The sequence below is a fragment of the Lepidochelys olivacea genome, assembly GCF_965140295.1.
Source record: "Lepidochelys olivacea isolate rLepOli2 genome assembly, chromosome: 14".
Lineage (NCBI taxonomy): Eukaryota > Metazoa > Chordata > Testudines > Cheloniidae > Lepidochelys > Lepidochelys olivacea.
In genome coordinates this window covers 1,168,435-1,184,621 of record NC_140424.1, presented here as the reverse complement: position 1 = coordinate 1,184,621, position 16,187 = coordinate 1,168,435, and the positions used below count along the sequence as shown (strand labels likewise).

At 46.9% G+C, this 16,187-nt stretch overlaps 2 protein-coding genes across 6 annotated transcripts in view; one reads left to right on the top strand and one right to left on the bottom strand.

Annotated features, from left to right (window-relative positions):
• Window positions 1-16,187, bottom strand: part of PGS1 (phosphatidylglycerophosphate synthase 1) — a gene marked incomplete at its 5' end in the record, with an annotated part of 91,422 nt that overhangs the window by 38,156 nt on the left and 37,079 nt on the right. For 2 of the 5 annotated variants that reach the window (XM_084648179.1, XM_084648184.1), the window contains one exon: window positions 6,960-7,660. The exons of 1 other annotated variant lie outside the window; for it this stretch is intronic. Of the gene's footprint in view, window positions 1-6,959; window positions 7,661-15,107; window positions 15,179-16,187 lie in introns of those variants that run through there. 2 more of the 5 variants (XM_084648181.1, XM_084648182.1) reach the window with 2 other exon arrangements.
• Window positions 1-16,187, top strand: part of DNAH17 (dynein axonemal heavy chain 17) — a gene marked incomplete at its 5' end in the record, with an annotated part of 104,380 nt that overhangs the window by 78,343 nt on the left and 9,850 nt on the right. Inside the window, 15 exons of the mRNA XM_084648178.1 lie at window positions 35-227; window positions 715-950; window positions 1,874-1,996; window positions 3,110-3,314; window positions 4,389-4,553; window positions 4,722-4,862; window positions 5,004-5,174; window positions 6,853-6,975; window positions 8,422-8,615; window positions 9,867-10,015; window positions 10,174-10,301; window positions 11,634-11,861; window positions 13,700-13,891; window positions 14,889-15,068; window positions 15,527-15,709. Of these exons, the coding sequence (XP_084504304.1) occupies window positions 35-227; window positions 715-950; window positions 1,874-1,996; window positions 3,110-3,314; window positions 4,389-4,553; window positions 4,722-4,862; window positions 5,004-5,174; window positions 6,853-6,975; window positions 8,422-8,615; window positions 9,867-10,015; window positions 10,174-10,301; window positions 11,634-11,861; window positions 13,700-13,891; window positions 14,889-15,068; window positions 15,527-15,709 (2,611 nt within the window). The remainder of the gene's footprint in view (window positions 1-34; window positions 228-714; window positions 951-1,873; window positions 1,997-3,109; window positions 3,315-4,388; window positions 4,554-4,721; window positions 4,863-5,003; window positions 5,175-6,852; window positions 6,976-8,421; window positions 8,616-9,866; window positions 10,016-10,173; window positions 10,302-11,633; window positions 11,862-13,699; window positions 13,892-14,888; window positions 15,069-15,526; window positions 15,710-16,187) is intronic.

Genomic DNA, 16,187 nt, shown 5'->3' with positions numbered 1-16,187 from the left:
TAATACACTTGTCTCCTTTGAAACGTCACCGCAGGCTTGTCGGAGGGTTAGCTTCGGAAAATGTTCGCTGGGCTGAGTCTGTGGAAAACTTCCGAGAGCAGGAGAAGACTTTGTGTGGAGATGTCCTGCTGATTTCAGCCTTTGTTTCGTATGTTGGCTATTTCACTAAGAAATACAGGACGGAGCTGATGGACAAGTACTGGATACCATACTTAAATGAGTTGAAGGTAAATCAGTCTAGCACAGATATAAAGCCCATGGCGTTTGTTTCATGCCACTGGGAAAAGCAGTGTACGCTGAGCATAGGGCTAGTATACAGTTTCTCACCCCCTTACGTTGTATTTGTGAAGATCCCACAAGGAGCTGTGATTTAGCCTGTGCCCGTGGCACCCTCTGATGGACTTGGGTACCGTGGGAATGCATTACCATGCATTTTAAAATGGACTCCAGCTGACATGGGGCACAGCTGCCTTACCTCAGAATGGTCTTGGTGTTTTAAAGGTTTCAGAGTAGCAACCGTGTTAGTTTGTATCCGCAAAAAAAGCAGGAGGACTTGTGGCACCTTAGAGACTAACACATTTATTAGAGCATAAGCTTTCGTGGGCCTTTACCTTGTTAAATAATTTAGTGCTCGGTAGTTTGAGATGAGCTAGAGAGAGTCTCACCTGCAACCCTAGATCAGCAGGTGCTTCAGAGATACCATTTGTGTTGCAGGTGCCAATTCCTGTTACACCAGGGTTGGATCCTTTGAGTCTTCTGACTGATGATGCGGATATCGCTACTTGGAATAACCAAGGGCTGCCCAGTGACCGCATGTCTACAGAAAATGCCACGATTCTGTGCAACACAGAGCGCTGGCCTCTCATTGTGGATGCCCAGTTACAAGGGGTCAAATGGATTAAAAACAAATATGGAGAAGAGCTGAAAGCAATCAGACTGGGACAGAGAAGGTTTGTTTGGGCACGCTGGTTCTTTACACAGCTGTCTAATCATTTGCCCTCTCAATACTCTGCAGAGCTCCGCTGCCGGAAAGACATGCCTTAACGATAAGACCAAGCAGGCAGCGCCCGGTCCAGCAGAACCCTCTCCTGTGACCTTATTTGTGCAAGGAGACCCCTGACTGGGTTTATTCTGAGAATCTTCAGTGCTTGTTTTATATATCAATTACTATCCTTTGTGCCATGTCCTCTGCAGAGCCTCACAGAGAGCACGTGGAGGCATGGGTCTCTGCTGTTCCACCATTCCAGAACCAAGGGTACCCTTGCCCCCACCCCCTCACTTCCTGAGCAGATGTGGAACCCAGTCTCCTCTCTGCTCCGGGATCTGAGCCTCGCCACAGATCTTCTCCCATCCTGCAGGAGGGAGGGGGGGTTGGCCCGTTGGCCTGTGTCTCAAGACGCCAGGTCCTCAGAGCACTTGGAGCACTCTGGATAGCAAGAGAAAGAAGTGTAAGGAAAACCAGGCCTCCAGTGCACTGACTGCCGGCTATGCCCCTGGCTGGCTATGTCCTGGTGCAGACAGCAGCCCTGGGCCATATGGGCTAGAGATAAGGGGCTGTTCAGATCTGAGCTGCTCAGTCCTTTGTCAGACCCTGTGCATCTGACCGTGCTGGGCCTCCCTGGTCAACGTAGTCTGAATGATTCATTGGATCCTGAGTCTGCCCGTGATGGGTCCCTTTGGATCCTCTATTTGAACAGGGCCTCTGGTTTCTTCAGCATGCATTGCTCTGTAGAGTTCTGCAGAGAACCGGGATTACCTTGGCAAGCCACCTTGGTGTGTGAGGGTCTGAAGGGTGCTGGTGCTCCTCTCTCTTCGCTTAGAGCTTTCTGGGGCCATGTTTGCATGGCTTAGGCTCTTCTCAAATGTGCCGCAGCTATCTGGATATCATTGAGCAAGCTATTTCAGATGGACACCCCCTGCTCATTGAGAACATCGGCGAGACGGTGGAGCCTGTGCTGGACCCTTTGCTAGGCAGGAACACCATCAAAAAGGGAAAGTAAGTGTATTCTCACTCCTCTTGACAAAGGAATTGGCACTTCAATCATAGAATCAGAGGGTTAGTTAGGACCGCAAGCATCATCAAGTGTGACCCCCTGCCAAGATGCAGCATTTGCTGTGTCTAAACCATCCAAGACAGATGGTTAGCAAGCCTCTTTGAAAATCCTCTGCTCTGAGCAGGTCAATTTTCAACCCACTGAAATGTGTTGGCAGATTGGGACCAGACCTTTCTGGGCAGAGATGTGACTCTCTGACCAGTTTTCCCTCCCTTTTTAACAACCCTTTCCTTGGGAGGATTTTCACTGTCCCTCTTATTGTGTTTTACCACAAACGCTAATTTTCTGGGCCACTGAGTGATATTTGGTTAAAGATTTTAGAGCAGAAGCCTTCACAGGTGCTTGGGCTGCACAATAAAGTGAAATAAACAACAAGATTTTTTTTGTTTTACACTAAATGGCAGATGCAGGTACATCCCCAACAGCGGGGCTTTCCTTGAGAACTACCCCAGTGACCGGCCTCCTGGTCCCTTCTCCCACTCCTGCTTCTTTGCCCCTCTCAAGTCCCTTCTCCAGGCTTGTCCATCACTCCATTCAACGCTCTCTGAAAACTCCCTCCTGCTGTCTGATGGATGGGGGGGGCAGTTAATAATTATTGACTAAGGGGGCTGTCTTAGCACCTGGTCCAAAACCCACTGACACCCGCAGGAATTTTCCCATTGACCTCAGTCACAGCCTGACTGAGTCACTGTTTGATGGGATTACTGTACCCTGGCCCTATCAGTTTCCAGCCCGCTCTTTGCTAGACTTTGTCTGAATGGAGACTATCAGGCTGGCATTTGCAAAGGAGTCTCAGGGAGCTAAATGCTCAAACCTAGCTGCAGTCCAACAGGAGTTGAGCACCTAACTCCCTCCAGCTGCTGGGACAATCCTAGTCCATCCTCTGCTGCAGAGCTGTGTATTTGTATGTGCTCCAGTAAAGTGGGGCTCAAAGTAACAAATCTCTCATAACTAGCAGTTAGGGCATTAGTAGGAGGGGTAGTGTCTGTGTTGGTTTGTTTAATGCCAAATGGTTTAGCACTTACCAAAAGTCACTTGTTTAATTAACTAAACAGATACATTAAGATAGGCGATAAAGAAGTGGAATACCATCCAGACTTCCGTTTGATTCTGCACACCAAATACTTTAACCCCCATTACAAGCCAGAGATGCAGGCTCAGTGCACTTTAATTAACTTCCTGGTAACCAGAGATGGACTGGAGGATCAGCTGTTGGCGGCAGTAGTTGCAAAAGAGAGACCAGATCTAGAGCAACTGAAGGTATCGATGCTATTACTAGAGAGAAGGTAGCATGGTAGAGCCTGCTGTAGCTTTACTTACAAACAGCGAAACACATGCTATTCCAGCCAGATCTACACTGTTCACAGAAAACTGATTGAGCCCTAATTAGGACTCACTGTCATCTATGCTGGGTACTTTCTCCGGTGCCAATAAAAGTGATAATATTCTGATATATTTGCTCCTTAAATTATAAATATTGGTGTGGGTCAGTCACAGCTATAACATGTGTAACAGTGATCGATAGACAACACATGATCTCCTAAAAATTATATCTAATAACTCTACCCCTTTGGAAAAAAGGAAGCACCATCAGGTCCATTTAACCTCAGCAATCCACAGTAGATGGTGGGGTACAATCATTTTTATTTTGATGCATTAAACTGACATCACTCTGGAGTTGCAACCCCGCCATAACGGGACAGGAGTGTCATTTCCCTGTCTGGTTCTCTATTAGGGTGACCAGATGTCCCGATTTTATAGGGACAATCCCGATATTTGGGGCTTTTTCTTATATGGGCACCTATTACCCCCCACACTCTGTCCCAATTTTTCATATTTGCTGTCTGGTCACCCTATTCTCTATGAAGGTTAGGATGCGTTAGAGTGTTATGATTTAAATATGAAGGGCCTGCCTCTCCCTTGTATGGCACTGTTACGATAGCGTGTCAGTGGCATTCTCATGTCATGATGCAGTTAGCAGGTCCAGCTAATATATTCTAAACAAAAGTGTAGAGTACGCTCTGAGAGCAAGGGTAGATGAGGTAATATCTTTTACCTTTTCCTATCCTAGGACCAACATGACTACAGCAACATTGTAAACACAGAATACATTCAGGCATTTCTTCAGTGACTTATACAGCTCATAACTACATTATAAACTAAACTGATATGCAAAAGAACATAAAACCAGCAATAGCCCCTGCTAACTGGTGCATTATTTCATTGGGCCTGTCAAGGGTCCCTAGTTTAAATCACTCCAAACTGATGCTATGAAAGCTTTAGTTGTAAATCCCTTGCTAATTAATTTTCCTCTTTTGTACATTGATGCTGTAGGCAAATCTCACAAAGAGTCAAAATGAATTTAAGATTTTCTTGAAAGAGCTGGAAGATTCTTTGCTTGCCCGCCTCTCTGCTGCATCAGGAAACTTCCTGGGAGACACTGCATTGGTGGAGAACCTAGAGACAACAAAGCGAACAGCCACGGAAATTGAGGAAAAAGTAAGAAAGCTGCCCCAAGACTCCTGGGGGTTACACTGTGGAACCAGTAGAGTTTCTTTTAGAAAATGAATTTGGTGTCCAACTCTGTCAAAGCAGGGGATAGGACTGGGAGACCCATTGTTTTCGAGGACATGCAAAGCTGCTGTAGTAACATTGTTTGTTTTTAAGGTGAGAGAAGCTAAAATTACAGAAATTAAAATTAATGAAGCTAGAGAAAACTACAGGCCAGCTGCAGAAAGGGCATCCTTGTTGTACTTTATACTGAATGACCTCAACAAAATTGACCCCATCTACCAGTTCTCATTAAAGGTAACTAACAAATATGGGGCAGACAGTAATATGTCACTGAATAGATTTTCAAAGAATTCACAAGGGTCATTGTTGCTACAATTCTGAGTGTTTTATTGAAAACAACAATCGAGGTACCCATCTCTAACCATTTCTGGCTAGGCATTCAACGTAGTCTTTGAGAAGGCCATCCAGCGAACTCTTCCAGCTGACGACGTGAAGCAGCGCGTGATAAACCTAACAGATGAGATCACCTACTCGGTCTTTGTGTACACTGCACGGGGACTCTTTGAGAGAGACAAACTCATTTTCATGGCCCAAGTTGCCTTTCAGGTAATATGGATAAACACACTGGACTCCAGTTAAAATTACTAGCTAATACAACTTTTCAGATATGTAATACACGGTGGTCTCTTATTCCTGGGGCAAAGCATGTGTCCCCCGCATATTAGCCTTAATTATTATTCATATAATTTTGTCATGCAAACATTTATGTCAGAGCTGCAGGGAAAAAACTTATAGTCAGAGAAGTGTCATGGCCTGTGGGGAGGGGTTTTGGAGTGTGAGCCCACCTGCCCTGGCAGTTCCTGTCCCACAGGGCTGGGTCCAGCTCCTCACTCTGGGCGTTGTGACCCCTTGTGCTACGTCACCACACCAATCAAACTTGGCCCATCCGCCCCTCCATCTCCAGCTATGGAAGGGTGGAGATACTAAACTCCCGTGGCACTCTGACCACATGGCCTAGCTCTCCACTTCCAGAGCAGAGAGACAGGCCCGCAAGAGCCATCATTGCAAGGGTCACAGACTTTATTAAAATTCCAATTGCCATGAACACTGTGAGCTCCATGCCAAAATCGTAGCCTTAATAATAATCTTCTAGATGGTGTGTAAATGCACCCTGTTTTACAATCATGGCTCAGTCAGACATGCTCTCACCCAAAGAATTTACATCTTAAAGTTTGAGCCAAAATCCACTGAAGTCAGTGGAAGATTCCCCCAGGCTTCAGTGGACTTTGGTTCAGGCCCTGAGGCCTGTATCCTCTAGGATGCTTGAGAATGTGTTCAACTGCACTGAACCCAGGGCCCCAGTTCTACCAACACTTGGTGAGAGCAGAAGGGACTGTTATGATTGAGCCATAGTGATTCCTGCATCAAGCCCTTGTGTGGCACTCAGGTCCCACTGAAGAGAATGGCAAAATGCCTACTGACTTCAGTGGGGCCCGGGTTTCATCTCAAGGGAATGCTCAATAGTGGAGTAATCCCATTGCTCTCCAGAGAGCTAGCCAGGTAAGTGAGCGCTGAGTCCTGTAGTCAGCATGGGCAGGATTGGGCCCGCACATGTGGGGAGGGGCAGAGTTGAGATGCTGTGGGAGAACACAAGGTAGCAACTGTTCCTGGGAGAAGTGAGTTGGAGATGGGGAGAGTGCTTGGTGGGCTGCTCCAAGTGTGCGTGAGGGTGAAGCAAAGAGGAGGAGACTGGGGCAGGTGGGAGGGGGCTGTTCTGGTCAGAGCAACAGGAAAGGGGTGACCCTTATGGCTGCACTGGGTAGAGTAGCGGGGCAGAAGCAGGAAGGTGACAGACCCAGCCTGGCAGTAATGATCCCAATGGAATGCTAGTGCAGACAAAGCCACAGGGGTTCCTCCCTTCATTGTGGGCCCATCATTGATCCCGGTGGGCTTGTCTTGGTGGGCAAAAGCCTTCTCCAGTGCTGCTGCTGTTATGCATTTTGTAACATTTACAGTGGCATCGCACCGAGAGGCCAGCCAGGTCCCTGCCCCATTGTGCGAGACTCTGTACAAACATAGTAAACATGGCCCTGCCCCCAAAGAGCCCCAACGCCAGAGCCTGAGGGGTCCAGCCCATTCCTCCAGGAGCCCGTGTGTCTGCACGGCTTCTGCAATGTCTATTTTCCCAGCACGTGTGAGCATAGGGCTTGTGACACAGAGCAGTTCAGCTGTTCAGAAATGGGTTATGTAACCTTGTGCATTGTAATCTCTGCTTTCTCATCAGGTTTTGTTAATGAAGAAAGAAGTGAACCCGGTTGAACTGGACTTTCTTTTGCGCTTTCCGTTCAAGGCTGGACTGACGTCCCCTGTGGATTTCTTACAATCTCAAGGATGGGGAGGAATTAAGGTGTGTCTGAAGAATGTAACACTGTACAAATTCTTCTGTTGTAAACACTACATAGAATAGCCTAAGACGTTGCACCATGGAAGTCCGTAAACCAGGCCACACAATTGTGAGGCCAGTAATATGCAGGTTGAAACAGGAGACAGGATAAGTTTGATAATGCTGGAGATTATTGGTTAAACTAACACCCTTGGGAGTTGTAGCTCTTAAAAATGCTCAAAAACAGTCACGTTATTGGAATATTTATCTAAAAATAATGTTGATTAGCTGATTATTTCATTAGAGGTTTTCTAATCACCAAAGTAGCCACCATAGCAGAAGGTGGCATGAGAAGCAGTCAGTTATGCAGCACTGTGTAATCCAGCATCACTTGGAAAGGCATCTTCAGGTTGGTATCATTTTAAAGCTAAGAAGCCAGGCTTAGAGGTGTTACTGAGCAGCGGCTAACGTCCCTTTTGTTTGTGAAAGTATCAGCGTTAAAATCAACATCGTTCATGGTTATTTGCCTGGCACCTGAGTTATGGATGTTGCCCAGTAGCTACACACAGCCACGCAGCAGCTCTCCGCTGCACTGTATGCCTTTGCTCCAGACAGGGACCTCCCATTGGCTTCAGTGGGCACGTGCTGTAGAGAGCCAGTGTCACTCCTAGAGAGTAAGGCAAGTCAGAGTCAGCAAATGGAAGAAGATCTAGAGGGAGAATAGGACGGTGTTAAAAATACTGAGCCTGATGTTGAGAGTTTTAAAAAACACAAATATAATCCTTCCCTTTCTTGTGCCTACGCTGCCTCCCTGGCTGGGCCAGCACCACCAACTGTGCGCTTAGACACCTCTCTTCTATGCTTCAGACATGTCTATCTCTTAAACATTTCTCCTGCACATGCCACTATCAGCTGTCTCCAAAGATGGTCTCTGGCTAGAAGGAAGGTGACCATGGATCACCATTATCACAGTAGACCTGTCGTGTGCCTCTCATTTCTTGCATAATTGCATAGCCTAAACTGTTAGCATATTTTGGGTGCATCACGGAATCTCCACCTGCTCCATAAGAACCCCCAAGCCCCCACAACAGGAATCCAATGCTAGCCACATCTTACCCTCATTTTCTCAGGTGGCAGCAAATATCTGGATTATATCCGTGTTCCAGGGAGTATCTGAGTACTTTTATACTGAAAGCTCACAGCCTAGGTGTGATGCCACAGAAGGCTGTAGCCAGTGATTTTACACTTCATCACTTAAATTAACTTTAAATAAAAATAAAAGGCTACCAGGTGCTGGGCTAGAGCGTGTAACTGGCTACAGTTTGTAAGAAACACACAGCACTTGAGTCTGCTGTCAGCCACACCTGTGAAAAGCCACAATGCCTCCAGCAAGCCCATCCCACTGGGGCCACAGAGCAGGAGGGGCACTAGGACACAGAAGCAGCTGGCCCTTTTCTCATATATTTGAAGGTCCTCTCAGATATGGATGAGTTCAAGAATTTGGACAGCGATATTGAAGGTTCGGCAAAGCGATGGAAAAAATTTGTTGAGTCGGAGGCACCGGAGAAGGAAGTGTTCCCGAAGGAGTGGAAGAATAAATTAGCTCTGCAGAAGCTGTGTATGATGAGATGCATGAGGCCAGACAGAATGACCTATGCAGTCAGGTATTCTCTCCTGATCCTGCAGGGCCCTGTGCTGTCAAGAAGGGTCTTGGCATGCCTACACTGAATGATTCTGGAGAGGCATTTCATGCTGGTGCAGGAGAAATGGGACATGATGTAGCATGCAGCTGTGCAGTAACTGCACCTGCCTGCAGCATGGGGATGAGGCACAGAGCTGACGGCATGGGGCCTGTCGCCTGGTAATAGGATTCCAAAATGGCGTTTCAAAAAGGGGGTTCGTGGTTGTTAGTGCACTTGTGAAGAGCCAGCGTGTCCTGCGTATCGCCTCCTGTGGGACATGTGCCAAGAGACATCCAGCGTCAGGCACCCAGGCCACACCAGCGCCCTGTGGTGATCCTGAACATGTGGCACCAAGGCTACAAAAGAGCCATGTACCCCAACACCTCAGCTTCATCCTTTCTGCAGCCAGCTCTACTGGCAGAGACCTCCTCTATGCCCACTGCAATTGCTAGGGCTTCCTACCCCACCCCGTGTGTATCTAGAGCAGACCCTTGCTGCAGGTGTTGTTCAACTAGAACTCCTCAAACACTCTCCTGGAGTGAAGCTGCCTGTTTGTCCCAGGCTCCCTGTCATCTCCGCCCTGGCAGAAGGCAATGCTGATGGGGCACACCAAAGGGAGGTATAAAGCCGTTGGAGGTGCGGAGCTATGGTGGGGATGGGAACACTCTTGCCTGTGCAAGTGTAACACTGACAGACACTGGTCATCGGCGGGTGGCATCGAACCTGGGGCCTCTGGATCTTAGTGCACGAGCCTCTACAGCATGAGCTAAAAGCCAGCGGGCTGTTCGCGAAGGCTGCAGAGCAGACTCATTCATCTCTCTCTAAGTGGTCTTGGTGCCACTAGATGGGACAGACCACCATACCCAGGAGGTGTGTGGGTTACACAAGCTACAGGTTCAAGGTGACAATGGTGTAGATCTGGCCCAGATACTTTCCTTAGAAAGCTCCAGGCATGTTGTGTAATCCAGTTTTTCTGTTATCAGCTCTTCTCTGGGATTTCCTTGCTCAGATTAAATTTTTGTGCATTATTTTGGTTTGCAACTCCACTCCCTGCCCTTAACACCTCCTGAGCCTTTGTAGGAATATTTTCAGTTTTCATACAGAACTTAAAGCCTATGCCCTGATCTGCCTTCGAGGCTAACTGTAGAAACACGTGGCCTAGCCCTGCAAGTTATTTGTAATAAATCGGATAAAAAGTCTGGGACTAATTTTGCATCAACTTCTTTTTCACAGAAACTTTGTGGAAGAGAAGATGGGAAGTAAGTTTGTAGAAGGCAGAAGTATTGAATTTTCTAAATCGTATGAAGAGAGCAGCCCATCCACTGCAATATTCTTTATCCTCTCTCCAGGGGTTGACCCACTGAAAGACGTAGAGGCACTGGGTAAGTCAAGAGTCCTCTTCACTAACAGTAGGGTCTGTGGCATGGTAGTCATGGAAGATGTTATCAATAAAGAGCAGACATTGCATAGGCATGCAATTTTCAGATTTATTTTTTTTAATTTTAATGTATTCCTGTGGATTTCTCCCCCCCCTCCCCAGGAAGAAAGCTAGGCTTTACCATTGACAATGGAAAAATCCATAATGTGTCTCTAGGGCAAGGACAGGAAGTCGTGGCAGAAAATGCTCTGGATGTAGCTGCTATTGAAGGACACTGGGTCATTCTTCAGGTAGTAGAAGCACCATTGCATTGTTGGTTCTCTGGTGTACCTTTGTTGTTTCTATAGTAATCTAATAGTATTCAGAGCAGCCCATTATACATTCAGAAATTCTCAATGTCAGTGCAAAGAGTTCTACATAACGCACATGTTGTTCAAAATTCCTGCCTCTCCTCTCAAGGTGAACTCCACTTTCCTAAATACATTACCTCGCATTTGTCAGTATTGAATGCCTTTAGCTATCATGTTGTCCAACTTCCTGGTTGCTTAGATTCTGGAGTACATCACCTTTCTACCTCATCACCTGCCACCCAGCATGATTTGCTGCATCTGATCTTTAACTCCCATGGGCCAGCAGAAGCTAAGACTATCGTGGAGGTAGACAGTGCATTCAGGACCCAGGAGAATGGCTTAGTGCTGGGTGAAGCATGTACTGTATATCATTTAGTAAAGGACTTCTAATGTTTCAGTGAAGAACACTGTTGAATACACCATCACTTGGGAAGCTTTAAACCAAGGCTTGATTTCTTTCTAAAGAGGTGCTCTTCATCAGTGTTTCTCAACCAGGGGTATACATATCCCTGGGGATACTCAGAGGTCTTCCAGAGGTACATCTACTCATCTAGATATTTGTCTAGTTTTACAACAGGCTACACAAAAAGCCCTAGCAAAGTCAGTACAAACTAAAATTTCATATAGACAATGACTTGTGTATACTGTTCTGTGTACTGTATACTGAAATTAAGTACAATATTTATATTCCAGTTGATTTATTTTATAATTATATGGTAAAAAGGAGAAAATAAGCAATTTTTCAGTAATAGTGTGCTGTGACACTTGTATTTTTGTAAGGAAGTAGTTTTTAAGTAAGGTGAGACTTGGGCTACACTAGACAAATCAGATTCCTGAAATGGGAACAGTAGTCTGGAAAGGTTGAGAGCCACTGCTCTACATCAACCAGAAGTTGTGGCCTATGTTATGCGGGAGGACAGACTGGATGCTGCTAATGGTCTCTGCTGGCCTTCCAGTCTATTAATCCAAATGTTAAAAGATGCTGATGGGTACAAATCCTAGGACACTGACTACAGTGTTTGGTGGGCAGCTTCTACTGACCCGCATCAAATCTAAACAGGTGACTAAGTCACCAGAGGAAGCACGGGGCCTTGTCAGTGCATCACGTCCCAGTGAAACAACAGTGAACCACGTGGGCCGCTAGGCCTAAGAGGTGTAAAATAGCATCATTGGCTCCATCACAGCACTTCTCACCTAGCCCTGTGAGGGACTTCGGCTGTATGGGATTGAAATTTGGGAGCAAGAAGTGAAGTCAAATTGTGTCTGTTGCAGAATATCCACCTGGTTGCAAAGTGGCTGGGCACACTGGATAAGAAGGTTGAGAGGTACAGCATTGGCAGCCACCAGGATTACAGAGTGTTTATGAGTGCTGAACCTGCTGCCACGCCAGACGCTCATATTATTCCTCAAGGACTCTTGGAAAATGCCATTAAAATTACCAATGAGCCCCCGACTGGCATGTATGCTAACTTGCACAAAGCACTGGATCTCTTTACTCAGGTATTCAGATGACAGGGTTGATTATTTTTTTAAGCTGGTTGGGTTTGTTTTGTTGTTGTTGTATACTTTTTTCTGCAGTCACAGCAATTTATTAGCAGTTGTAAGGCTGCTCTCTTTTTTGGCTTTTCTCCCCAGGAGAGTGAGTGCAGCCTGCCTAGGAAACGGATTTCTTAGCATTTAGATTCATCGTTTACCCCTAAGTCATCTAGTCTGATCCCTCTTAGCTCTGTTCTTTTCAGTGTACTAATTCATACTGATGCCCTTCCTAAAGGCATTTTCACCACATTGGCATTAATTACAGGGCTTTTTCAAAGTTTTTGTATGCTTTCTGCATTGTAGTGGAAAAGGTGCCCTTGTGATGTCCGGCTATTCCTATCAGTGTTCCCATAACATAAGATTTCACTAGGGACAGAGCAAATTCGTAATCCTTACAGGCCTGTTCAGCAATATTAAAATAAATAAATAAATAAATAAATGTGAACCTGCTAGTGATGGGGATGTTAAGAGGTGAGGTCATGCCAAGCCTGTCTGATTACAGAAGCACCCTACCGCAGCTGTGTGTTTTGACTGGCTGCGAGTTTCTCTTTGTAGGCTAATATCAACAGAGGCTAATATACCATAGTCTGTCATTGCAAGCGTCACTTCTTCTCTGCCTGTAAATAAAGGAAAATTCCAGCATGCCATGGTGTGCACCCTTAGAGTGTTCCACCGCCAGATCCAGGGACCCGCTCCAGGACTGCTAGAATCTTTCCAACGGGTGAAGCCTTTTAAGGGCCCTACTGCCCTTGGCCCTCAAAGACACAGGTACTAAGAGCAGGGAAGGGCCCTACTGCCCTTGGCCCTCAAAGACACAGGTACTAAGAGCAGGGAAGGGCCCTACTGCCCTTGGCCCTCAAAGACACAGGTACTAAGAGCAGGGAAGGGCCCTACTGCCCTTGGCCCTCAAAGACACAGGTACTAAGAGCAGGGAAGGGCCCTTTGCCACAGATGAGGTCTCAAATTTATTAACAGAGTGCAGCATTCTTGTTGAGTGTTTTTGGATTTTACAGGTGTTTCGCTTACTGGTGTTCTCCAAACCTATCTGAATTGGTTTCACACTACATGATACAGTGTAAGCTAGTACTTGCTAGCAGAGCTGAGGAATAACTAGGTAACTTGGACTTGCTTAGAAGAAAACATGGCAGGGTTTATACTTATGCTTTTTTCCTACATCTGAGCATTGTTGGGCCTGGTGCAAAATATGATTCTAGAACTTTACACTGAGCTTCTGAAATGAAGAATTGTAGGTCACCATGGTGTGCATAAGTATCACCGGTGACTTCAGAGACAATACAGATCATGCAGTTCTAGGAAGAAGCCTGATCAAGATACACCTCTACTGCCTGCTTCTGACGCACCACAGCTACCCTTTGACAGAGCCATGTGACCAGTAGCTGTAGTCGCAATTACTCTTATTGATACTTTGGGTTATTTTTAACTCAGGGGTAGAGTGCCAGAGTTTAAAACGAGCAGGCAGTTAGAATTAAGAGGTCATTTCTCATCAGATTATAAACACATCATAGTAAGGTATGTGGCCTAGGCCAGGCGTTTCCGTCTCACACGTTCTAATGTACTATGAGTAAATTCTGTGCAAGCAGCAATGAATGTTGCTGAGACTACACGTAAGCTATTGGGAACATGCTTAAGCTGAGACCCCTACATGCACTTTGTGGTAAAGAAGGTTCAGCTCCGTTTTTGCTGGCGAGTTGTGAGAAGTTGTTTTTTATATTCAGACACCCATTGGGGACATTTCCTCTTCTGCACACAAGCACCCTCTTTTCCTCTTTCTTCTGCTTTAGGATACTTTAGAGATGTGCACCAAAGAAATTGAATTCAAGTGCATCTTGTTTGCTCTCTGTTACTTTCATGCGGTGGTAGCTGAAAGGCGTAAGTTTGGTGCACAGGGCTGGAATAGGTCTTATCCTTTCAACAATGGAGACCTGACTATATCCATCAACGTGCTGTATAATTACCTGGAGGCTAATGTCAAGGTTAGAACATGCTTGTTTAACATCAGCAAGTCAGAGTGATTCTTCCCAGGTTACAAAAAGCAGCACTACAGGGGAAAGGCAGGACGCTGCTGTTAGACCTCCCCTTCTTGGCCCCCTCCCAGCCTCCTTCCTGGGTGCGGGGAGTATTGTGGAAGCACAGGGCTCCAACAGCCTTTGGACTGAAGAAGGCTCTGCCGGGAGCTCCACAGGTTTGGGGGAGGATCCCTCTGCTGCCGCCCCACTACCGAACAGCAACTGGCTGATGCGTGAGCTGTGTGTCCCTGGGCTGGGGCATAGCAAAACCAGGGGAACTTTAAAGGCAAACTGCAACTCACCTTCAGTGAGTAGTGTGAGGCAGCCTTTGTCTGAAAACAGAGCTCTAACGTGGTCCTAAGCCTGCAGGTGCGGTGTGCTGGGTTGGCAGCAGGCTGTGAGCGAATCCAGCGAGGGGCCCTACGCGGGTGGAAGATGGACATTTAGCAAATCAGCTGAGGCAGCAGCAGGGTGTGCTCAGATTGTCCAGCCCTCTTGCCTTTCAGTGTTTTCATTTGAAATGTGAGAACATCCAGCTGGAAGGCAAAATCTCCCCCAGCAATGAAACCACAGGTCCCAAGCCAAGGGAGGAGCACGCTCCTTGCTCCAGGCCTTATGGAAGTGGCAAAAGCTTAATTAAATTCAGCAGGGATGAAAAGAGACATGATCCAGAGGAAAGACTCATCTGCCACTCTGGGGGCTGTCTTCATGCTGGGGAGGGGTGAAATCCCCCGTGATCACGGTCAAAAGGGTGATGGGCGCCATGCTGCTCTTCCCCCCTCCTACCCCCCGCCCCCATGTTGATGCTGAGCTGCTCACGTGTGATTGACTCCAAGGGCTTGCTCTTGCATGGTGAGGGCACACCAAAGCTAACTTGACATGTGACGCTTCCCGCTGCTGTCTGGGACTTTCAGAACATGCCTTTTATAGAAATCACTTTGCACTGACTCAGCATCTCGTCTAGGTTCCATGGGATGATCTTCGCTATCTCTTTGGTGAAATTATGTATGGGGGACACATCACAGATGACTGGGATCGCAGGTTGTGTAGAACTTACCTGTCAGAATACATCCGCGTGGAGATGCTGGAGGGAGAAATGACCTTGGCTCCAGGGTTTTTAGTTCCACCCAACTTGGATTACAAGGTGAGGAAAGGCTCTTCTCTTCTATGAGAGCTCCACAGTTCACTGCAGCTGTCAAAAGGCTGTGGCTCTCTTGGGGATGTATGTGAGATAAGAGCACCGCCTTACAGAACCTGGAAAGAACCCCACGAAGATGACATAAGGAGACACTGGGGGGAGTCCATGGAAACAGTAGAGTGATTCCCAGGGGGAGAGTGGCAGGACAAGAAAAAGCAGTTCAGTAATAAACCAGGACAAAGCTGAGGAAGGACATGAGTAAAATCTTCTTAGTGAGGGAGGGTAGTAGGTCTACAGCACCCTCACCGGGAAACTGTGAGATGGTTTAGATATTTTCTAGGTTGGAATACCAGAGAATCCTATTCCATGATGGAGTAGGGCCAGATGAGCCCAAAGGTCTTAAAAGCCTTGTCTAGGAATATGCATCTAGTCACTCAGTGTTTGCTATCTGCCCTGTTTTTTAGGGTTATCATGAATACATTGATGAGAACCTCCCCCCAGAGAGCCCATACCTTTATGGGCTCCACCCCAATGCTGAAATTGGCTTCCTCACTGTCACTTCTGAAAAGCTTTTCCGTACAGTTCTGGAAATGCAGCCCAAGGAGTCTGATGCTGGAGGAGGGACAGGTGTGTCCCGAGAGGAAAAGGTAGGAAACGTTTCTGTCCTTCGGTACTAACCAGGAATTAATCTGCTACGGCCACTGGTTTGTTCTTGAAGAAACAAACACACCAAATAAGAGGAGGCTCCATACTGTAATAGCCCCATTTCCCACCAGTGAAAGAACCTCAAACAGTCTCTTATGCACATTTGTGCCTCACTGCTCCTGATCAAACTCTCATTCCCAGCACTACCATGGACTAGCACAGCAACTGAACAGGGGCACTCCTGTTAGAGCTTTAGAGGGTTGCAGCCTCCTGCATTATTCTGTAGGGCAGGAGAGAGAGGAAATGGTTAATTTCTCTGGCTTCCTTTTTTCAAAGCGACATCTCCTCCTCCAGCTGCACTGGCTGGCAGCCACTTCCCATCGCCTCAAGTCCTGCACCCAGCTTTGCATGAGCCCTAAGGCACCTGGGAGCTGCTCACCCCCACCGCCAGGGGATAAAGAGACAGTGGGACCAAAGAAT